Raw genomic sequence first — 25,181 nt, 5'->3', positions numbered from 1 at the left:
CGTTAGAAATAATAATATTTACCGATCAAATTTGCGCGTCAGGTAGCGCATCAATTAAAATGCCAGCTAGCGGAAGATACGATACTAAATGAACTACCAAATGTTTGTAAAGTTCGTATTTCACCGAGGCGTATCGATTTATCATAGGAACTTTAATATCCACGGAGTGGCTCGCAAGATGATAATGAACTTCCACGTTTTATTTCCTCGACCGAGTAAAGTTATGGTAATAAAGATTATAGTCCGTTTCATAAAGCGTCCGTCTCCTCGAGAAGAAATGCTATCTAGTTTTTTACTTTATTAAACAAGGAAAAGAAAAAAGTCATACTTGTCGTTTTTGTGAATTCTAACAGATTTTCGTAACACATCTGTAATAATGTCCGTTGTAACGATCATTTTCTTTAGTTTATTCATAACAAGCACGGACTACGATATAATAAGCTGCTAAATTAAAATAGTTATTTTAATCAAAACACGTTGATTTTCTGATATTATATCCGTATACAGGGTGGCGAGTCGAGAGGCACGCCAGTATACACTTTACGCTAATAACTCAAGTGTTGTTAAAACTTTCTTCTGCTCTTTCTTATTAGTTCAAATTATTTGCGTTTGTATTAACAAGGAAATTATGAAACCACTTGACGGAAAAATCTTCAAATACATAGTATAGAACTGTAGAGATCCACGAAGCTTATTTGCACGCACTCATCCATCCATCCATCCATCCATTCATCCCATACATCTATACGTAGCAAATATAAAAGGGAAAAATACAAAATTCGATAAAGTTTTGATTAGTCGAATAACAAAAATCGACATTTTCCTAAAGGTGTTAGCGTAGGTACAGGTTGGCGACGACAAACGTGTACGGTAATTAGATTTTGTTAGACACATACCTATTGTACATATAAACGCGTCATTTACATTGGTCTCAAATATATTTCTTCTGTCCAATTTAACAATAAAATGAGAATATCGTATCAGGGTTGTTCTATCGGTAATTACTTCCTTGTAACGTAATAGGTAAATGTCGGTATTGTTTTAATAACAATAGCGTATTATGTTACATACTATGTATTTACATTGGTGATGAATTACGCGTATCGGCCTAAAATGGGCTTGTTAGCTAACAATCCGATCGAATATCATTGGAACCGAAATATCGGCGCACATGGTAACGCAATATCGGCCACGTAATTAGAACGAATAATAGAAAACTGGAAAAATTTGGTAACGGCCATTGAAACGATTCGACTCCTCGATAATGATCGTTCATTGAAACTGCGTTCCGTGGAAAACGAAGCTCGTCCGATATCATCGAGGTGTCATCGCTCGTCCGGAACCGCGGCTCGAAACGCGACCGATCAAAGAGAACCTCGAGCCGTTGCATTTTATGCAAAATTTCGTCCAAAATTCCATAGGATGCGTTCACCACGGAAACGATTTATGCATCGCTCCTGCTCGCCGGGAGAGTATGCACGGATAAATAAATAAATAGATAGGTGTAGCAGCATCGACGATTATTATCGTTAAACAGCCGGAAGTCGAAAAAGAGGTTTCCGAATAAATTCGTTAGCGTGAAAGCATATTCTATGAGCACCCGGCGAGCTCGATGGTTACTATTTTCTCTTGAAAAAAGAGAGAGAGAGAGAGAGAGGGACGATTCGATTCGATTCCGACGAGGCACAACGTTGCACGATGCACCGTTCGCGTCGACGAGGAGTCGGGTGATGTCAGCTGAAAGGGATGAGTAATAGGGAGAGAAGTCGGCGCAAGACAAGAGAGGCAGGGGCTGAAAATTCAATGTTTGCCACCGAGACATTAAACCGAAGCTTGTGTCAATATCATTCTCGGCTTTCGCCACTCGTTCGACCACCATCCACCTGTGTCAGTCCTGTTATTCGGTCTCTTGTTAAATTTTCCAATTTTTTTTTTCCTACCGGCCTTCGGTCCTTTCTCGATATTCTCAATTAATCGTTTAAATGGACCAAGATCAAATTGCGTGGATTCTCTTGACATTTTATTTATAATAGGTCCGAGCCTAGGTCGTTAAAAAATCCTTTCTCAAATAAGACAAACGATCACGAGATTTTGCGAGTAATCGAATTGACGCAGTTGTTAATCATTAATAATATCCTAATCGTACTATGATTCGAGAACAAAGGAAAGGAAAGTTTTTGCAAACGGTACGATGAAATACAGCGATATATCGATAATTATTTATCGAAGAAAGTTCAACGGATGTAAATAGATTCGATTAGAGGCGAAGGGTGGAGAGTGGCGCGGCTATAAATATCGACTCGAAACAAAGCCCAACAGTTTCGTTTTATCGTTTCCGTTATGCGCGCAGGGAATAGGGATGCGCGCGCGCATCAAGCTGCTCGCCGTGGCGAATATTCGAATATAATTAATAGGTAGGACGTACGGAGGACGAATTTGGGTTCTTCAATTGGATGCTGGAATCGGTCGGGAATAAGAAAAAAGAGAGAAAAAGAGAAAAAAGAGAGAAAAAAAGAGGGGCGATGCAGTTCGGTCGAATATAGCATCGCGGATGGGTCGATAACGCGCAACTCAGGCACGATGTGGCATGGCCCCCAAAGCCGAGTTTTCCTCTTCTCATTCCGTCGTAAGCCCGCACTCCGGCACCGCACTCCGGCACCGCACTCTGGCACCGCCGTCCGCCGGCGCCGCCACCTTCCCACCCGGAGAGCGCCGGCGAATCGTTCGGAGGGCGCGCGCGCGCGCGCGCGCTCCATCCCTCCGCGGGTGCGCCTTGCCTTTCTTTATTTTCCCGTCGAAAAAGAGAGAGGAAGAAGACGAGAGCGAGGAGAGAGCTGTGCGCGAGCGAGAACACCTCGGCGGTTCGGCTGCTCCCTCCCGTCCCTCCTCCCCCACCCCACCCCCACACCCCTCCCTCGTTTACTCCTCTTTGGCTTTTTTTAACGCGATAGTGCACGTGAGACTACGGCGGATGATTAACAGGTTGTTGCCGATACTTTGACTCGTCTTCGATCACGGAGCCTTCTCGCGATGTTCGGAGCGGAAACGAGATTTCTACTCGTTTCCTCGAGGATCGGAAAGGAAACGCGTTGGTGCGTTCGTTGGACGTTTCTCTGAGTCGGTGGTTCTTCTTCGTGCGCGTATCGAGGACAATTTTTCGAGCGTGCTTTGTTCTTCCCTCTCCAAGTCGACGTGATCGAATCGAGCAGAGACGAGGATTGCTACGATGTCGATGCCTCGCTCGTCATTTTTCTCCTTGTCGTCGTCGTCGGCGTCGTCGTCGTCGTCGTCGTCGTCGGCGGCGTCGTCGTTGGCGTCGTCGTCCACCTCGACGTCGTCGACGGCGTCCTCGTTCCAAGGCCGGATGATCCCCGTCTCGAGAGCGCCGTCGCTTCTGGATTGCGGTTTTGTTACTGTGTGAGAAAAGTGCAAGTCTGTGAATTCTTTTGGAGCTTCATCTTGCGTTGCGTTGCGTTGCGTTGCGTTGCGTTACGCGCTCGAATCTCCTCCTATTATTACAGTGGTCCTTTGAGATTGTTTTCTTGTCCCCGGTATCGAATGATTCGAATAAACGGAACAGGCTCAAAGTGCCACGACGGAAAAACATTTTGCCGTATCTTTAAAAGTTCCACTTGCGCCGAGTTGACGATTACTTTCGAAGATCCTGATCGAAATCCAAGGAGAAACTGGACGACGATTTGATGTCGACGTCCATCTATCGAGTATACGGAGCATCACGGAAATGCTTGTACGTATTTAAAGCTACTACGTGTTAGAGAGATGAGAGAAATGTCGTTGTCTCCACGGGATCCAAAATTTACTACGGATTTCTGTTCTTTGCCGTAGAGATGACACGACGCGACAGTTCTCTTTGAAGGATTTTCGATAATTAAGTGCGAATCGAGGTGCTGCGAATGCTTGATTGTCGCAAAAAATACATATTACCAGTAGAATCGTTAGTCATTCGTACAAATATACTAAGATTATGTTTTTCAATGGTATATAATAATTGCGTATTACATGAATCTACCGCGTTGTTAAACTATCGGAGAAGAAACTCGGCTCGTAAACGGACACGCTTTCGGAGAAGACGAAATAAATCTCGTAACAGGGAAGGCTTTGAAATCGGAGACGCCGAGTTTATAATAATCATTGAAGTGGCTGCTCTTTCGAAGCGCGCGGAAGCAACGTCGAAATAACTTTTCTTTACGTCACGATTACGGCACACGCGGGGAAGATGTTGGATATTTCGTAGAGCTTTCTTTCGAGTTTGGAAAATCGCGAGTCAAGGTTCGCTCGGCGAAATATCGCGCTAGGATTTTCCGCTTTGGATTTTGGTAATAACGTCACGCGCACGGCCGCCGGAAAAAGAGAGCGAAAAGAGAGCGAAAAGAGAGCGAAAAGAGAGCGAAAACTCTGCCGGTCGATGGATCAAAGGGAGAAGACGGGTGCCTTGGAGCGATTCGTGCTTTTAATTTAGCTCACGAACCGAACCAGTTGGCCCTCGGGTCGAATAACGAACGTGCCCACTCGGTGTTATCCTCGCTCTCGCCGAAATGTCTTCCATTATATGCTTTCCTGGATCCCTCGAATTTCCAACGAGTTCCTTTTACAACATTAATCCTGACGTCCGATAGATCTTGATAAATTGTTTTTTTTTTCCAAAATCACGATTTAGTCTACGGCAGCGCGGCGCAATTTATCACGTCCGATTTGTACTATGTACCTATCGAGAAATTTCCGCACATCTGCGAGACACTACTTACCTTGCCACCTGAGGAATCTCACCGCGCGACAGCTGTCGTTGTCGTCGCACACGTAGGATAACCCAAATCGGCCACGCGAATTTACGATAATGCTTTTCGTTTTCGCCGAACAACTTGGCACAATTTCAAGAAGAAGAACCACTATGGGGGTTAAAATAGAAGTAGAAATAGAAGTACTGCTCGTAGAACTCGAGTGGCCAAAAGGTGCTATAAGGAAAAAAACGAGAAGGAAGAATAATCGCGAATGCTGAGAAAAAGTATCGAGCAGAGAGGGGGGCGTCCGGAGTAACATTTATTTTTATAATCGATACTTAAACGTAAAAAGTAGAAACGACAGTAATGCGCGCTGTTTTTCTTGCAGCTTTGTTGTTTATTTCTTATACGAAGAAGCGCGCGCAACGCACGCACACGCGTTGCCACGTGTTGTAACGTCGCGAATGTAGGGATGCAAGGGGGTGAGGGCGAAAATACAGAGACGCGGGACAAGAGAGTAAGCCGAATTTCAGAGTCTGCAGTTTATCTTGGCGCATTTACAGAGAAACAAGGTGGTGGTGGTGGTGGTGGTGGCAAAGAGAAAAGGGGTCAAACCGTGGTTTTACTGCTGTTGTTTCGACGAGGATAAGAGCAAGAGGAAAGCCTAGCTAGCATTATATATGTATCTCGAATAGAAGTATAACTCGTGTACGCGACCAAACGAAGGATCGAAGAAAACCGTAGTTTCTGTTTTTTATTGTCGTTTCTTTTTATTTACAAAAATTATTCGAATATAGGCGTTGACTGGATGAAAATAATTTCCGTCTATGGCGAGATGTCGAAATTAGGAACGTACTATGAGGCAGAAGCGATTCGAGAAAAATGAAAGTTCGATGGTTGCTACTCCGTACAGTTATAACTTTTTTCGTTTCACTCGAGATGAAACTTTTTTTTTTTTTTAAATCATCTTCTCCGAATGCGAAAGTTCCATCTTTCGCAAAGCTGTCAGCTCGTTGCATCGTCGTCTTTCTTTCATCGAATTTTCATGCAGCGATTCTTCCATATCTTTTCTAACATTTATATTTCTCCCAGCGTCGTTTTCGAGACTACCGATGGTTTTTTCTTTTACGTAATAACGTTTCAACGTTAGCCGTCTTTTTGCCTAACGGATATGTTCTAATTTTTCTACGTATTTAATCGATGAGTAATGATTTTGCTTCCCTGTTGAAAATTCAACAATCGCGAAGAAATATTTTCTATTATTTTCCTCTCTTTCTCTCTTTAATACACGTTCCAACCAGTTCGATTTCGGTCGTTTTCTACTAGCACCTTATCGCTTGGCACAGCTCCAAGTTAGCGTTATCGGACTCCTTTGACGCCAATTACGTGATTTTTCAAAACAGAAATCTTTTGCCGGCGAGCTACTCGTGTCCATATCGTCTTACAAAAAAACAAAATATCCTATAGTAATAACGACGCATTGTAAAAGGGCTACTTTCTTCGAATCGTATTTAGATACGATGCGATAGAATATAGGTCAGTCGTACGATATACATCATTCGATAAAGAAAAATATTTTCTACAAATTGATATTTGTATTCGTACATAGTATCGACTTATCTATTCATTTATAATTCATATTTTATGTTCCGTGACAGTTGAAAAGTTGAACTCTCTCTACTCGGGCTATCGGCTACTCGGGCTATATAACGAGGTATGATTTTTTTGTTTGAAAAAAGCACGGAAAATGCGACGGTCATATCGACGTTTTAAATTGATACAATATCGGACCGAATACGCATCTTGAAAACTGGGAATCGCTTAAATGAAATTTAGTTAGTCGCGAGACCGGGTTTACGTGGAATTTCGATTATCGACATATAGAATGCTATCTCGCGGTAGTAGAATTGACGATTTTTAAAGTCTATTCTAATGTTCGCCAAAGAGAGCTCTCGAAAAATATAGTTACGAAGACATCCGTCGCCGTTCGTCCGCATAAGTTTCAGAGATGAGAGTGTCTCTTCGTTGTCTAATTAGTTTGAAACTAACGAGGAACAACAGCTTCCTACTCGCCGCACAGAAGGCATATAACGATGCCAATTTTACGTTTAACTTTATATGTGCTAGGAAGTGCCATTGACGCTATTGCAAACAGACAAAACAGGTCTTTTGCTTTGTCGTCATTGCTAACTATGACATTTATCTTTCTTCATTTGCGTACTTATATTGGAGACGTCATTTAAACGAATAATCAACGCTACCATGTACTCGTATGCTTCTACTCTCTACTTCCTTACAGACGAATCAAACGTTCATTTTATATCCAAATTTTAACAATAAGTACTTTTGCTCATTTTCTTCGCATAAGACTTCGCTTTACGTTGCGTTTCCTATTTCGCCCGCATCCAGATCGACCCCTTTTTCTTATTGTATACTTATTAATTAACCTCCAGACGTTAATTGCATAGCGTAGACGCAAGTTCGCGATTCTCTTGGTGCACGCGCGTATCTAGGTACATAGGTATGGATAATGCAACCGTGCATTTATAGCTACACTTTAACCTTGCCCTACGAGTTCTTCGGTAATACTACAAAGATGCGAGTCGGGGAAGTGAATTAATACGCTTAATTAAACGCTACAGGCGCAACGACTCTACGAGCTTCTCTTTCTTTTTTTTCCTTTTTCATACCTTAAGTACTTTGTATGACCCTATCTCTCTCTCTCTCTCTCTCTTTTTCTCTCTAGGTATACTTTAGAGAAGCGCATATAAGGTACTTAGTAATGCTTTCGCTCGTTTCCGAGACCTTCATACTTTAGTCCAATGTAATGTTTCCATTTGGAACGGATTGAATGATTTCGCAAAGCCGTAACGCTTACTACAAGTTCATAGTAGTCTTTGCTAAAGTTTCTTGATATTCGCTTCCATCGTGCTTTTTCCTTCTTAATTCTCTTTCCAATACCTTAAGGTACCTACACGGAATGAATATTTCCAGGATAATAATTTGGTCGCTTACTTATCTTTCGATATTTACTTCGCTCACATCGTTCCTATCTCTTACCGGGATGTTGCATTTAATACTTACCGTATCGCAAAGCACTTCAACAAGAACGAAGGAGGATTTGCTAATTAGTTCCGACGAGTCGACGGATTCTCTTGTCGTTGGGACCTCTGAGCTTGTAAATGCCTCGCGTCCTTTCGTCTAATATACTCCTACCAGAGAGGAGAATATCCCTTTGGAGAGTAGCGGCTTTCGAGGAAACGTACAAACAAATTTTTCTCTTTCGCATACATTTTTTGGTTAAGAATGTAGAAAAATTGACGACGAGAGAAGTTGCGAGGAACATTCGCATCGCATAAAAAAAAATAAAATGGCGATCGTGGCGCACCGTTCGTAAAGCAGCAACGATGCCCTTCGTCCTACGCTAACGTTACGGCCCTACGCGCGTATCGATTCGTCTTTCGAACTTCGAATTCCAGTGCGCGCGCGCGCGCCTGTTCACGTCGCGAACGCAAACGCGAACGCGACGCGAATGCGAACGAACCACAAATGCGTCTTACGTTCCTTCCTTTTTAAACCCATCTCGATACTTTTCTCTTTTTCAACTCGATGCGAATTATTCGATCAATGATAAATTAAACGTCAAGAGTGGAAGCATAGGCGAAGAGAAAGGAAGGTATCGTCGAGCAGAGATGGATGTCTTTGGCTTTTCGCGAAAGGGGGAGAAAAAGAGTCATTCTAATAACTATCAATCCTTATGGATTTTTCAACGTATCCTTGTAACTTGTAATAATTAAGCGACTTTGCGCACAATTTCCTTTTCTAAATCTCGCGAATCGATTATCGTCCTATAGATGTTGTTAATAAATTTTCTTAACGATCGATGCATCGATACATTTCCATTTGAAATGGGATATAATTCGCGATCGCTCGGAGTCGGGCTCGATAAGACTGTATTCCAAAAGGTTTCCGGAAGACTAAGCAAAAGGTCGGACTTCCAGAAAGTTCCTTGGAAGAGCTCTAAAGGGTTTCCAAGCGAGAGGTTTTGCCTGTGTCTCTTTCCTTTTATCTCTTTTCCTCTTTTCGTTAAGCTCTCCTTTTTCCGGAGATATATAAATCGGTACTCTTCTCCGATTTTCTCCTCGTTTCGTTTCTTCCGGCGCAACGATTTCCTGCCCCTGACACGGCCAGACTTTTAATTTTAATCATCGACCGGGGAATTATAAAAGTTACCTCCGCTCGAGGACGCTTTCAATTAAGGATTTCCGTTTCTCTCGGGACGATCGGCCCTTTCTCGAAATCGAGGCCAAAGCGTCGCTACAGGACCTCCTGCGTTTTTCCCCTTTTTCCTGACGAAAAAAAAGACTAGTTCTCTTCTCTCTGATCTCTCATTTTCTCGAAGCGCGATCGATCCGGTTGAAACTTTGGCGAAAATCTTTCCACTTAATTAAATCTTAACGATTATGCGTTCGTCCTCCTTGAAATTTAGATAAATATTTCTCTGGCCCCCGTTTTCTACGTAGTACACTTGAAATTTTCCATCTTCAAATAAGAGGTGAAAAGTTACGCAACGCTATATATTATTTTTCTCAAAAGACTTACGCGATGCAGCTGCACTCGATAGCGGTAGCTTTTCGTTAGTACAAACGTACGTTTATATCAAGCTCATCTCGCCGTCTGCTCTCGATTCTGGCATGCGAATTAGAAAGCAACCGTTGGCAGTAGTAACGTATCAACGGGTATTATTTATCCAATGGAATGATGTTAATTTATTGTTGCGATTATCTCGCGATATTATATTCTATATATACAACGAGACGGACGCAGGAGTATTCCGTAACCGCTCTCATCGTAAATGTGAAATTATTCGTGTTTGCTTGTAATGCAAAGCTAATACACGGAAACCTATTTTTAACATTATTAAACTTTATAATCGATATGAACGAAAGTATGTCAAATTTTTCTTTTTTTACGATAAAATGCTTTTGTGCGATAAAATTTATATCAATTTAAACGTTCATACGCATATACTATGCGAGATAATGGAATTAAACGAATAAAATAAATAGTCTTGTATTATTTCGAGGAAAGGGAAATGTAGATATGCATTAAAAAAAATGACAAAGAAGATTATACGACTCGACGTGCTACTTGACATGCCACTTGACATGATACTTGACACGGTACTTGATATGCTTTTTGCCATGCGTCACTTGCGACGTCACGAAACTCCCTCTCTTTTCGGTCATTCCTCGTAAGATTAATCTTTTGCGCATTTATTATATTACGTATATAATCGTTTCATAGATACGCGCTTCGTCTTTCAGTATTTTTAAAATAAGATAATGATTCGAGCGTAAGAGAGAAGAAAGCGAAATAAGAGAAAAATAATGTAAAATAAGAGGAGTGTCAAAGAAATCTTATGGCAGGAAATTAAATGATAAGACGAGTCATGCCGCGAGCTGCTCTTCATCTCGGAGAGCTTTGAAGTTCCTAGGATTCGCTTTGCGCGACCGGATGCAACTTCCTGTTAATTTTGTATTTCTTCTGACAATAAGAGAGGAGCGCAGTCGAGAGGAGAATACGCTTAGAACAGGTGATACCGTATTTTCTTCGAAAATGGAAATATTCGTTCGGATACGATATCGATTCCGAGTTTATAGATAGGACCTTATCATTTAGCGTATTTTAGCGTGGATCTATGCGCGTATGTATGCATTTGTCCATTTATATCCTATATATATCTTTATTTATACTCTTAGAACGGATCAGGGGGCTTTCATAGTAAAAGCGACAGTAGAGTTCCACGCGAAAACTTTAGAAATTTGTTAAATTGGCAATTTAGCTTCGAAACTAGCGCCGTTCTCGAACGTCGTCGCTTCCACTTCCAGTGCTTTTCTTCATCCACATCTTCTACTTCTTCCTCCTCCTCCTGTTTCTCTTTCTTTTTGTAAGCATATCTATCTACGTCCCACCACTCGTATCTGCTTTGTCTTTTATTAACGAATCAGCGAACTTTTTAATCTTCATTTCCATTCAATTACGAGAGAGAATTAATTATAGAATTTTCTTGGGTGGAAAAGTTTGTTCGTTTTTTACTTTCTCGATAGGAGATGCGTCGTTAACTCTACGCGAAGGATCGAACGAAAGGTCAGATTCGGGGAATTTGTCCGGTTACCATTGCGCACACCCAATATCTGGAGGAAGCTTAATCGCCCTACCGTGGAATATAGTACTCACTTTCGGCAGTAAGCCTGGGCACGTGTAATTAAGTGCGATGGGAGTGCTTCGAATTGTCGTCGCTTAGCTCTCTCTCTCCTACCCCTTAATCGCACAAAAGCACAGACGTACACAAAGATATCGTTCCTATACGCGATGGACGATGAACGCGTCGTAGTCGTAGCTTTCAAGTCTATTCGGCATTCATTTCTGAATGTTCAGGAAGAAGGAAGGAGTAGCGCGAGAGAACGAAGTTGAAAGCCTTTCAATCCGATAAGACGCTTTCAGCAAACTTCAGACTAGAGCAATTAACGGAAATTAATTCTCATTTCTTTATCGTCGATGGACTGGCATTTCTTCCCTGGCACGTTTCTTATTCGCTGCTCGCGATACTCTATTACACTTTTTATACGATCCGTGATTACTTCCATTATTATTATTATTATTAAGAGATTCAAATTTTTTGGTAGATTTGCGCGGAGATGTTCTTTTGGAAAATAATAGAATAGAGCGCAAAAAATCTGTAGGAGCGATTATCTTTTGAAAATAAAGTTCTTTTCGATTCGAGTGGGAATATGGGAATGAGGAGCGAAAGGATGAAGAAAAAGAAAAATAGAGAAAGATCTCGCAGGCAAAACAAAAGCGAGCCGAAAATCGCGAACGAGGCGAGTCAGGAAAAGCGCGGACAAAAGGATTTAGAGGCGGCCTATAATTCAGAGTTGATGGGTGGATGGACGAATGGGGTAGCAGCTGGGAGCGCACCCGAGTTATAGCTAGGTAGCTGGAAGGGAGAATTACGAGGTCACTTCCGGTGGCGCCTGCACGAGCTTCCGCTTCCGGTTACGTTATTCCCTCCAATAGGAATATACCCTTCTCGCTCCTGCTATACCGATGCCGAATTTGTTCTTTTTTTTTTGTTATTTTTGATCAGCAGAACCCATCGCACCGATCGGCATCGACTCGGCGGCGGGGGCAACGAAATTTCACACAATGGCCAAGCTCACCGAGGACCGGCCATTACTTTTCCGAGACTCGAACAAGTTTCTTCGGCATTCAAAACGAGCAGCTGATTCGATCGATCGCATCATACCCCAGAGCAGTAGTACTAACGTCGTCATTGCGTTCGGCACGTGTAATGGAAGCAAAGTAGGTCACGATGCAAATAATCGGACACGCCCGCGCGTTTATCACCGTAATACTACGTGACCCCGACGTATTCGCTAATTGGAGAGTCTTTCGCGTTCAAGATCACTGTCATGCAAGAATTATCAGCGATTGTCGTTTAAGTAGCCGCAAAGGTACCAACGCGCTTTTCAAAAGCATTACGAGCGATCGTTATTCTTACGTCAACCGCGATAATGACGACGCAGGGTCGCATTGCGACCAACAATTTCGTTTATAACGAACGACAGCAATTATAGTTAACCGGGAACGGGAACGCAATTTCCACGGATACAGTGACCGTGAAACGATTATTGCTCTGTTGGGAAGGTTCGTCGCGCTGAAATACCGATTAACCCAATCAAGTTTGCTATTGCGAATTTTCCTTCTATACCAGCCGCTACGATCGGCTAATATTTACAGTTAATTCGCGCACGAGTTTATTCGATCCTAGACGCGTAGAAACCCTTTTTATTCGGCGAACGTTCTAAGAAAAGAAGTTTAACTCTTCCACGTGGTCTCGCATATAACACGCTGCGGCATGCGTTCGACTTCGGTGAATCAGGCATTCGTCGAGTAGAAAACGCCCGCTACGGGCAGTCGGCCAAGGAATGCAAACGTGGTTACGGACGGATGTACCGAGATCTATCGTAACAACCCCAAAGCATTAGCACGGAAAAACAAGCCACGCGACGAAAACTTTAGCCACCGATCGATCTACGTTTTTTCTCTTTTTTTCCCTTTCCTCTCACCTCGGCCGCATTAGCCAATACTCCCAGAGGCGCGTTACCATTGTTTATTTTTCACTATCGTATAACGAATAGATCCTCTCTTATTTTTTTCTTTCTTTCCGAAAGCAAATTAATATCGCGAATGATAGTAAACAAACCGCCGTTAAAGTTCGCAAATGGAAATATTCGGCGTCCATTTGTGTATATTAAAGACCCTAACAATAACGTGTACATTAATCATCGCAGATTTTGGATTATCATTAGTTTGTCGAAATTACGAGCCACCGCAAAATGATCCAAACGAATAATACGGTTGGTAGTTCCGACGAATCTCGATCGGAATAATACCCGACTAACCACATTCGGCAAATATCATTGAAAAAACGGGAAGCGTTCGATGAAATATCGTATTCCGCAACTGACGACGTTCCTCGGCAAACGAAGAGATTCCAACGAATCACGTTCGTAGATTTTAACGAGCAAACTAAAAAGTACCCTTTTCAGTACCATCCTGTTTCAAAATCCAGCCACGAGGGAAAGATATAGGCAACAATGGAAATCAACGTCCCGAACGTCATATCAAACTTTTTCAAGTTCGTTAACGTAAGAAATAGTTCTCGTCTCTCCGCACAGTTTAGACGAAGACATTTTTACCTCTTCTTCTAGGATGTACTTGGACATTTTTCAAATATAGTTCATTAATTGTTTCATTTTTCAAAACTAACTCTGTACTTAGGACATATTTTGACGCGCTACAGTTGTTCGGGGAAAAGGAAATCTCGAAGATCTCGTTGGGAAATAGTAGTTGGCCGTTTGTCGGTAAATGGTGATCGTTGACCATAATATAATGGGTCGAGAGATAAGTTACTGCGAGGGACGAGCATTAATTTAAGGCTGAGTTGGCGTCGCGGAGAAGCAGCCACCCTGCGCGCATTCGTGCTTTCGGATCTCTCCCTCGAGGCTATTCCGTTCTGTTAACGGATAGCCTTTACCTTTAGACGAATCGATCTTTCTTACTTACAAACTTGAGAGAAAAACAGAGAAAGGTGATTACTATTGCTTTCTTGGCAATCGAGCTTTTTTGAAAAGTTTTCCAAGTCTTTGGTTATTAATAGGACTGCGCGGAAGGAGATTTTGCGAATTGTGGAAGGTCGGAAAAATCGATGTAGCTTTTGCTCATTATACCCCCGAACTTTTCGGGACGAAACGCGCGCTTTTGAGGGTAAGTGTTTGGGGTGAGAAAGAGTAATTTAGCGCCGCGGGCGCTGGCGCTTGGCTTAGGAACAACCCTGAAACTCGCAAAGTCACGCAAGCACGCGGAATACGGTGTTCGGTATTCTCATTCCCGACAATGTGTGCTGTAGGCTCCCTTGTACCGACGACTCTCCTAACGATGCTGCGGAATTTTAATTCGATTCGCACCACCGCGATTCGAATCCCTTTGGATGGTGGTACCGACTTAACGCGGCAGAACGAGAGATATTCGTAGCACGCGAATCCGCTTTCATTCCCGACGCGATAAATCCTTATTCGATATAACCCAATTACTTTTCTAGTGGGTATATCGCACACAAGTACGTACAAATAATGTAAGCGCGCGTATACGACGTAGATGTTACAGTATGAAAAGCTTTTTATCAAATGTTAATTAGAAAATGGCACTCGAAAGTCCGAGAGAAAAGTTATTTGGCAAAGGTACTCTCTCTCTCTCTCTCTCTCTCTCTCCCTCGGCGGTGGTAATACAAAACTACGGCCGGCCGGCCGGCCGGCCTGCCTGCCTGCTTTCGTTCGCAATGGATGGATCTTTGCTTTGAAAGTTTTTTCGATTCGTTCCCCGATGGAAAATAGTTCGTCCATTAATGTAGCCCCTGATTCGAGAGACTTCTATTGTATGTATTTCATCTAGATATTTTGAAGTTATCGTCGTTAACAATAATCTCTCGTTAAAACGCTTCCTCGGTAGCAGTTGACATGGCGCAGCATGCGAGAATGAAAAGATCGACGTTTCGTTAGGGGCAGAGGGAGCGTTAGACTGACAGTAATAACAGGCCCGTCCATCAGGCGGGAAGGCTCCGCGTCGAGAAGCAGTAGACTACGTGGCTCTATGTTGGCTCAACATCCTTCCCCGTTCGAATGCTTATTTTTGTTCCCTTTCAATATCCTGCTTCCGCAACGCTCTTTGGATTTGACTTTGGAATCTCCCGAGCTCGTCGGATTTCCTTATTGGCTATCGAATAACAACGAGCTTTGCGCAAAATTACGAAACGCATTCGTGGTTCGCCTCGGAGACCATTTTGTACGGTAGACCTATGATCGCGCGCAACGAAATTCCACGCTAATAATTGGTGAACTTCTTTTTTCCCTCCCTCTCTCCTCCTCTTCATCAGATCCAACGAATTTTGGAAACCTTTCCCGAGAGCGTGAATGCGATCGTGTGGGTTTTACTAAATGATCCATGATGAATGAAACACTATTCTATTTATAGAATTGAATACGACGCTATATCCGAAGGTTCTACCGTATTCGTTTCTTGAAGGATTGCCAAAAAATGCGTAACGCTTTCTGACATTTTCTTCGTCAAATAAACATAAATGCTCTTTTGTTTCTTTAATGGATATAAATAGTAGTTTTAATAAATGTATTTTCATTCGAGTCTCTATGCTAGTTTGTAATTTTTGTAGATTTAATCCATTACGATTATGTAAAATATTAACAAAACTGTCTACTTTGGCGATAAAGTAGGACGACGCGTGGCAAGCCAGAGGGATCGAATTATCTCTAAAGATTATCCCAAGACTCGAGAAGAAAATCATCGACGCGATGTCATTTTCTTAAAGTCCGTTTCGTGTAACGGTAACGTTAAACCTTTCGAGTATCGACTCGCGTCAAAAGTTTCATTTATTTGCGTACGTAACGCGATCGTTTCATTGTCAGCATCGACGTCGTGAAATTCGAGGAGCCTGTTCTTAGACTCTTTTAACAAATAAAAAAGAAAAGGAAACGTGCTCTTCTCCGCTCTCTTTTTACTTTTTTCTCGTTGCATTTAACACTAATTAGTTTAGTATTAAAATGCTGCTTTAATCTGCTTATATTATTTTCCCTCTATTGTCGTTCCTTTAATTATTCATTTAATTTATGTTATTTCTTATAACAAATAAGGCAATGGCAAGAGTCGCAATGAATTATCTATTTTTTTAACAATTTTATATATTTTTATATTTCTTGTCTACCTTTAAAAAATATACGCTTCAATAATTATTTTTATAATAGAGTTCAATGATTTTTACAACTTATGTAAACTATCCCTTTTACGGGTTTGAGCAAGTTTTCTACGAAACCTACTCGCGCACCGAGAACTAGTCTTTTCAACGTGCATCCGTATATCATTTGAATATATTAAAAATAATCAATATAATCATTATGTAGAGTAAATTTCTTTCCGATGTCTTTTACCTTCAAGTCTCACTTTTACGTGTACACGCATACATGTGTACGAGAGACACAAAGTTGATAAGGGGAGACATCGAAGCATTCAAATTCGTGTGCAAATTCGACATGGCTTGAAAAGAAAATAAGAGAAAGAAACGGAAAGAAGCTCGGAGGAGACAGGTAAATATAGTATGTAAAGGAAAAAGAGATGGAGAGAGAGAGAGAGAGAGAGAGAGTGAGGGAGGGAGAGGAAGAGGGAGAGAGGAGTGACAAGATGGCGGCGCGGTGCGTGTGCGCGAGTTGCACCTAGCGTCGTGGAGGTGGTAAGAGGCGGCGGTTCGAGGGTGGAAGAGGGTGGAAGAGGGTGGAAGACCACAGGTGGTGGGCGTCCCAGAGTGGGGAGGATGTAGCCGCGACGCAACCCCGACGCAACCCGACGAAACTCGACGCAACCCGACGCAACCCAACGCAACCCTGAGGAGAGAGCAAAGCGTGCGTGCGTGCGTGCGTGCGTGCGTGCACGCGGAAAATAGCGGCGCTCTCTCGGTCGTCAGTTTTGCTCGCGTCTTCCTACCGCGCGCGCGTCTTTGCGTCTTTCTCTCTCTCTCTCTCTCCCTCTCTCTCTCCCTCTCTCTCTCTCCCTCCCCACCCCATCCCTCTCTTTGTCATTCTCGTACGCAATAATCGAGAGAGGGAAATATTTGGCGACGCGCGTGTCATTGTCGGCCGGCGGCCATCATGGAAGATTCGCACGATAAACGTGTTTCATAAGCGATTTCGGAGCTTGACAAAAAGAAAACTTTCAAGTATACGATAGTTCGATTTTATTAGCATCCTCGGCGATAAGACGTTTTCTCGAGCGAGAGGAGAAAGAGGAGGATGAGAGGCGTAAAGGTGCGTTGCATCCTTCGTTGCCGGCAGCGCCTCTCGAACAGGCCGAGTTCGCGCGTGGCTCGATCCTGAAACGAAGAAGAACGAGAGGAGGGGAAGAGTATACAAAGAGGGAGAGAGAGAGAGAGAGTTGCCTAGGTGTCGGCCCCCCTACCTTTCGCCCCTTCTACGAATTATCGTGTGTCGTGTCTTCGTTAAGGGAGAACGATCCTTACTGTGGTGAAAAATGTGAACGGAACCTTGAGTACTAACAATAAAATCCTTTTCGCAAAGGTAAATTATGTCTTTCGAGTAACAGGTGCTGGTTCATTAAACATCGCACATGCGATGTATATCCATTAATTCTTCGAGTTTGAACTCTAAAAAGTCTCTTACACTTGGACGAAATGTCTATAAATAGAGAGCGGTATGAGTTGAAGACGGAAAAGACGGTAGTGGCAGACGGCAAACGTGGTGCTCGAGACAACGATTCGCGTGCGCCAGACGTTTTCTTTCGCAATTAGGTCGATCTCTGGCTAATGAGACGGTACCGGTTTTCTCCGACGTATCAACGCGTTCCGACCATTTTGATATTACGATTTGACAAGTTTTCAATTCGATTCATTCCAAGATAAAATTGATCTTCTTTGCCAAGGCACGCGAGGAGGACAACTTTTTATTTTTCTTCGATGCTTCAATCGAATGTGCTTGTTCGTTCGATAATTCTTAAAATACGTCGGCCTACTTTAATCCGCGTAAAACGCAGCATTAACGATGCGATGCGTTGCGACATACGGTCATCCCTTACGATGCAGCATTAAAAATAGACATCTTACATTGTATTTATGGAACCGAGTGACTTTGAGATCGACGAGAACATCTGGGAAACGTACGATCGAATAGGTAGGTCGAAATCGCGTCTCCCGATTTTATCCATTTAAGCTTTGCGTCCAATCGTCGCGTTCAAAATCTTCTTAATTTTTGAGAATAAACTTTTAACGTCGATCGATTATTAGTTTCATTTTTGAATGTTCTCTCTAAACGTATAAGAAAATGTTGAAAAGCCATAATTGTAGTAGACGATTCGATCGGCAAACGATACCATTAGTAGTCGAGAAACGTCAGCAACGTCAGCAACGTCAGCAATGTCAGCAACGTCGGTAGCAGCAGCGGTGGCGCCATGATGACTTTAGCCATTAGACTAGCAATCGGAGAGCTTTAATTTTGACTGGTAAGTTTAGCGATAGGCGCAAAGTGGTTGACAAATAAAAGCCGTTCGAGTGCTTCTTCGGAGTTACGATGCTTCGGTATATATCCGGAATATATAGGGGTATATGCGAGCTGGGGGTGTAAACGGTGGCTCGAGTGTGCTTTTGGTTCTACCGTAGCGCGAAGAAGAGCGAAAAAGGGAAAAAGAGATCGAGAGATCGGGAGAAGAGGTGTGCTGTGTTCCGACGATAGATAGGGTCGGTCTAGCATTTTGGCGCCACTCCAACCTTTGTATAAATACCACGAGGAGTCACACACAATTTTACTTCTTCTTAACTTTATCCTTTTTCTCTCTTCCCTTGCCCTCGATGCCAATTCTATGCGTTCTATGCGTTCTATTATCTTTCTTCTTGGACCGTGACGCGTTTTGTCACGATTTTCTCGACAGCGCAAGACGTCTTCACGGACCGTCAACTTTCCTCCTATACTAACTTATCCTGCCACTTTCAAAGTGGTTTCGAATTTCGGATTTTAAAAGGAAAAATTGTAAGACGAAAACTAAGTCGGTCCATACCTACCTACGTTGCCGCGCGCATCGAATACGAACCACAGAGTTTTCTTGGTGCGCGCGAGACTGTAAAACGTTCGGAAGTATACTCTTGGGAAATTTAAGAGAGAAGTACGGAGTTATCGCGAGGACATGTGCTGCCACGTCCACTATATTATCACCTTCTTCTAGTCGACTCTTCCGAGTAACGTTTCTCCAACCCTCTATCTACGTTATTACGTACATATTTATCTATGTCCGTACTACGTATTTTGTCGCGATCGTCTCGACTCGACGGCTCAAAACATCCAACGAATAAACATTGCCCGTTGATTTATCTATCGAGATATAATTAGAAAAAATAATCCCCGAGAAAAACATGCTCCAAGTTCAACTAGGCTTCGGTTAATAATGGAAAAATAGGATTAATGCGACTAAATTATGATTGGATAGATGAAGGCTGGTTTTTCAGACGAACTACTACCTAGCCACGTCGGCGAAATTACCGCACCGCTTGACTTCATTTTTTTTTTATTACACCGCGAATTTACCGCAATTTACTAATTCCGCGAATTGCTTTTAACTTTTGCCTTTAATATGCCACTCGTAAATGAAGTTTACTTCGTTTATCGAAAGTTCGCTAGTTTATCGTCGAAATAAATCACGAGCTAAGACTTAGCATATTTTGTAATATCTCCCTCTCGTGAGATTATTGTCTTTTTAAAATGTACTATGCAAAAGGAAAAGGACTCGGAGGATGTCAAGGAAAGAAAGATTAAGAGAAAGATTTAGTAGCGGAAAGCGGAATGGGCGATGATCGATGACTCTATGCATGCGTTATTAGCATCACAATGAGCTTTCGTCTGGTATCATCGTCGCGTGGATGGTTCTCTCGAGTCCGCTTTCGTCTCAGTCAGTAGGTATATTAACGTCCCGTTGTTCTATATGTAGGCGACCATCCACGTCTTTCGGTCCGTTTAACGTCTACCCTTCCGGATACCGTTTATGCACCGACATCGCTGTTTACGATCTGCCCTCTGGAGGAAAATTAGTTCCGAGATCCCGTTCGTGTATTTCAAGATTAATAATAAATGCGAGTCGATAAGTATACGCATATGTACTAGAGGAAAACGCGAACGAGTCATTGCTGCAACAAATGCGATCTTTTTTTCTCGTTCATTTTAATAGATAGGGCAAAATTATGTTCGGTTTACTTATCAAATCGCTCGTAAAGTTCTCTTTCTCTCGCCGCTTTTACGCGTGGTCATGCCTACGTGCTGAGTCACTGACAAAACATAAATATTGAAGAGAACGGGAGGAATAACATAAGCGTTTGTTGCTCCAAGAGCTACGAGCGATCGATTAGCGAGTCCGTAAATTATGCGGTATATCGGCGGACAGCGGCGTATCGCGAAAATCGTTCGACTTCCGTTTCCTCGTCTAGTAAACCTCCTATCTAGCTAACCTCCTCGAGAATGTTTTCCAAGGCATGCTATATTCCAGGAATTTTCGCAAAAAGTCACTTCCCGTTCGCCATCCGTTTCCACTACTCTTTCCCTTCGCAGGCTCTTCTTGCGAATTATTCAAATACTGGGTTTTACATTCTCGACAGACGTACGAGCACCGCCGCGCGAGCACCGCTGCTCGAGCACCGCCGCGCGAGCACCACTGCTACGAGCCCTGTTATTTTTTTACCTCTTTTTTTTCCAACTCGCTTACTTCCGAGAACCTTTGCGACATTCTTTTTCTTTCCGAGTCTTTCGCGTCCCATAACTGCATCGTCGTCAACATAACTTTTTAATTGAACTCACGCGTATAATATTTCTCATACCGCTTCTAGTCAAATTTGTAATAGTAATACTACCAACTAACAACTATGGAATATGGCGGATAGATACGCGGAGGACATAGGAATAATAATTTATCAATATTAATATAACGATATGATTATATGGGGGTGCTCGGAGATCCTCGTCTGATTTCTGTCGTACAGCATTTTTAACGACCCTGGTTCGTGTCAAGAATTCAACTGTGAATTATCGCCGAGGCTGCGTTTATTCGGAGCTTTGCCGACAATTGGTTGCCCATCAATCATCCGGTGTAGTTTCATTTGTAGGACGCGTCGCCTTCGCTTTCTATCTTTTTTTTTCCATCTTTTTCCGTTTCTATAATCGATAACGCGACGACACACTCGTTTCGTCCGCGAAATTTTCTAAATCCAAGCGGTTATATAATATAGTCGTACCATTCATTTCGATTCTTATTATTTTCGCGAAGTTCACCGAAAATTTCCGAATTTTCTTTGCCGTCGAACGTACGCGCTCTTTTAAAGTAACAAGCTCATTTTACATTGTATTACTTTTTATTAGAATGCAATGTTTAGTAGATTCAGGAGTGCAAAATATAATAATTTAACGGACAAACAAAAACGCAAAATGATTATTTGTCGTTATAAATTGTAATGCTAAGCGTTTAAAGCTATGAAACGAGTTGGGCACCCTCGCAAATTCCTCGATGACAAGTGTCTGGCGACGCGATTTCGCGAGTAGCATCGTATTCTCGTAAATTACCTGAAACTCGTAATTTACAGTAGAACGCCTTTCTCGTTTCACTTTAGCTTTTGACTTTGACCGTCTTCCTACTTCACGAACGACTTTATACTTTAGAAATGTCATTAGAACCGTCGTGTATCAATCAATCCGTGTAAAAATTCGTCGAGTTTCTATGAACGTCGGATATTTCTATTTGTAGAAATTGACTCAAACGATGCTATGATTTATATTATACAATAAGACAAGAATAACTGAATTTATTTTTAAACATATATGTTTCCGTTCGTTTGCGAAGAAACGTGGATACAGTGTGGCTGCAATGAACTCTCGCAACTTTCCCTTTTTCGTATTCGTTATTGTGCCCAAAATTCGGGCCACGATTTCGGGCCACGATTTCGGGCCATTTCCACGATACCCATTAACCTTGTTGAAAATTTGACACGGAAATGTATTCGCGCATAACCGATTTGGCAGACATTCAAGATGGACGCTCCACCTAGCCGAGAAATCCGTTGATGGTTTACGATCAAAGTTCAGAACGACATTTGCACGTTGGCTCTTTCGCCTTGATTCTATATGGTTCTCCGCCAGCGACACCGCAACCACCACCGACGCACCACCGTCTTTCTACCGTTTCTTCTTTCGCTTTTTCTTTTCCTCTTGTCTCGGCGTCCTTTCGAAAACACGCTCGAGTGATTCTCGGGACCTACTACGAACGTCGTTTCCGACGCGCGGCGAACTGAAAATTTCCATCTCGATAATTTCTGACCGACTCTCCAATATCAAATACAATACCTATTTCTCTGACAGTCAAAGCATACAACTTTTCAAATATAAAACAAATTATCGACGACTATCGCAAGTGCAATCAAATGCAAACACCGATTTCCCTATATCTTTAGACGCAACGCCGTTCCATTATAATTACATCCTAATAAGAGAATCGATCCTTGTATCATCAGCCTGACACGTAATCGTTTTTGTTGCAGAGTGACAGCGTGCTAGTGGATACAGATCCAACTCGAGTTAGCAACATGACGGCCATTAACTCGGTAAGTGCAGTCAATGACGTTTATCGGTGAAACTGGTCCTCCATTCATTCGCGTCCAACTTTTATTTCTTTTTTCAACAAAGTCCGTGTTCCGTCTTTTAACGAGATTACATCTATAGCTCTTTGAGAAATAAGTATTATTGAAAATTACGCGTAGGAAATAATTCGGTCGCGTGGAAGGAAAGCCGGTAAAAGGGTGTGACGGTAATGCGTTTGCTTCTGCTCGAAGCTCGAGGCCATCAAATATGTAGGTAATTGCTCGCCGTAAAAGGTGCTTATGAGAGCGCGAGCTTGCGTTTCTTAATAATCCCTTAATACCCAGCCCAACTTTTCCTTCGCGGTATCTTACAAACGCGTCAACGACTAAATGGATCAAAGCGAAAAATAATATACTCTTTTTCTTCTTATTTATCGTTCGACAGAATTTGATTAATGACTTTCCGAGAGAGCAATAGTAAAATGCGGCGAGCGCACGTACAAACGAAAATGATTACACGGACTATGTAATTCTAACGAATAAAACAAATTGATATCTTGTACAACGAATTTCAATAGGGTTTTCCTTCGAACTTAACGTCGTCGAGTCAACGTTGTCGAGAAACGCTTTCTCCTGGGAGTAAAACATAGAAGCGACACTGTAAATTCATGATTTTCACGCCTTCGAAATGCGACTTTTCCCGCGGGATGATTCAGGTATTTGTGTCTGTTCAGACGTGCTATACGAGGGAGACTTTTCTCTTTTCCCGCACACACGTCAATTTTTTACTCCTTTTTTTCTTTCCACTACCACAATACTCGCAAGAAAACGATTCTACCCCTTCACGCTCGGATTGCTCCTAAAGAAATTACTATAATTTTTGATGTATTTCTCTTCCGTGACATTCTTCAGAGAGATAGCAATATTAGAGGGAAAACCGAAAAGATTCAATATTTTTCTTGCCGGAAACGTCACAATCTGCTAAAGTGCTGTTACGTTTTAGTATGTAAACTTATGCTAAATAAAGAGAGAGAGAGAGGAAGGACATAAATACATATCTATGAAAGTGGCTATATTTTATGGAATATCGTGTCGATCAATCGACTTTAATTAAGAAGTAAATACCTGTTTACCTGAATAGGTTTTTTGAAGAAAAGAAAAAAATACCTTACGTCTTTTCTATCCATTTTGAACGATTTACTTCGAGGAATAATGACTCACCGACGGAAGAGTGGTCACGAATAGTAAACGACGACGAAGTGGAAACAAGTTTAAATAAAGATCGTGCATGTGGGTCAGCCAGCGTCGCGTGCGTGCGTGTTACGCAAGTTGCGAGAAGAAAAGAGAAAACGAGAGAGACCAACACGCACGACTATCGTCAGCATTCCGAAATTTTCTTCTTTCTTTCCGAGTTTCGTATCTCAAGTTTTGATTTGAAAGAAAAGATCGATGTAACATCAAGTACACACATTCTTTTATCGTATATTATTATATTACTATATTTATTCGAAACGATGCTTCCTACATCTTTGAACGCTAGGAAAATTCAATTAAATGGATAAATTCGATTGAACTGCGTGGACGTCTATGCGCTTGTTAAATATTTATTCGCGAGCATGCGTTGACTCCGAGAATTCTGACTGCCAACCAAACCGTTTGAGCTTTTTAACCTTTCTCTCTCTTTCTCTCTCTTCGTCTCCTTCTTGTTCTTACCTAACGGTGAATTTTACGAGGGTTTGAGTCAGCGTCAAAGATGGAGCTTAGTAGCTCGTAAAAGCTGCGCATTCGATGAGCTGTTTTTTCAAGAAAAAGTCAAATATAATGGATGTGTAAATTATAGGTGCACGTTGGGAACAGCGATGCGGTAAACGAATTTTCTAGATCCAAATCGTAGGTGGATGGTTTGAAAATGAAGTAGACTTGATGGGGAGTGAGAGAGAGAAAGCACGAGAGATAAATAGATTGGTATCGATTCTCTCGATATCAGACTCGTGGTACCATGGGACGAGCACAGGTGTGATAAGCTGTAAGCATTCGAAAGTTCGTCTCCACTTCGATATTACGGTACGATGAATCTGGACCACGCTTAACGAGATGAATTTTTAAATCGAACGAAGAGGTATTACATTTTCGAGTCGGGCAAAAATAATCGTTGCTAATAAAAAAATATAAACGATAGAGAAATGGTGTCGTTAGTTATTTGGATTGGTTCTTCTTTGTCGTTGTTCTCCCAGCGATGCGAGAAAGAAGATGGACTGTGGTGATTAATACCGAATACTCGCGAAGATCGTTACAAAAATATACATCGCGTGCGAGCACGTTGTTTTAACGTACACGTATACGTGCATACGTAACGCGCATACACAAATACATACTTATATACATACCGTTGCTATCGAGTTCGGTAATGCTTTGAAAATGCTTAGAGGGAGACTGTCTCTAGACGTCTACGATTTATTTACAAATCGCAATAGGCGATTGTCTTCGGTAGAAGTTCGATTCGAGAAAAAAGATATATCGCGAATAGATTACCGAAAAGCCTAATTTTTTTAATACAAAATTCTAATACACGGATATCTATTTTAGGATTATTCGACTTTCTAATCGATATTAATTGAATCGAAGAAGAACATTTTTAATCGTAAGAGAAAAATAATTTTAAATGATGAGAAATTCGCATCTACGCTAAGAACAAA

General features: G+C 42.1%; 1 protein-coding gene and 1 long non-coding RNA gene across 2 annotated transcripts in view; both read left to right on the top strand.

The window, feature by feature from the left end:
• LOC122515794 overlaps positions 1-25,181 on the top strand; it is a 164,562-nt gene that overhangs the window by 47,975 nt on the left and 91,406 nt on the right. Inside the window, exon 3 of the mRNA XM_043633252.1 lies at positions 22,447-22,509. Coding sequence (XP_043489187.1) covers positions 22,447-22,509 — 63 coding nt within the window. The remainder of the gene's footprint in view (positions 1-22,446; positions 22,510-25,181) is intronic.
• On the top strand, positions 17,458-18,556 carry LOC122515803. The gene is made up of 2 exons (XR_006303384.1): positions 17,458-18,052; positions 18,226-18,556. It is a non-coding gene; the product is annotated as an uncharacterized LOC122515803 (long non-coding RNA).

The sequence above is a fragment of the Polistes fuscatus genome, unplaced genomic scaffold (genome assembly GCF_010416935.1).
Source record: "Polistes fuscatus isolate 324 unplaced genomic scaffold, CU_Pfus_HIC Scaffold1, whole genome shotgun sequence".
In the NCBI taxonomy this organism is placed as follows: Eukaryota; Metazoa; Arthropoda; class Insecta; order Hymenoptera; family Vespidae; genus Polistes; species Polistes fuscatus.
Note: the sequence above shows the minus strand (reverse complement) of the source record. Positions and strands in the feature narration are given on the sequence as shown.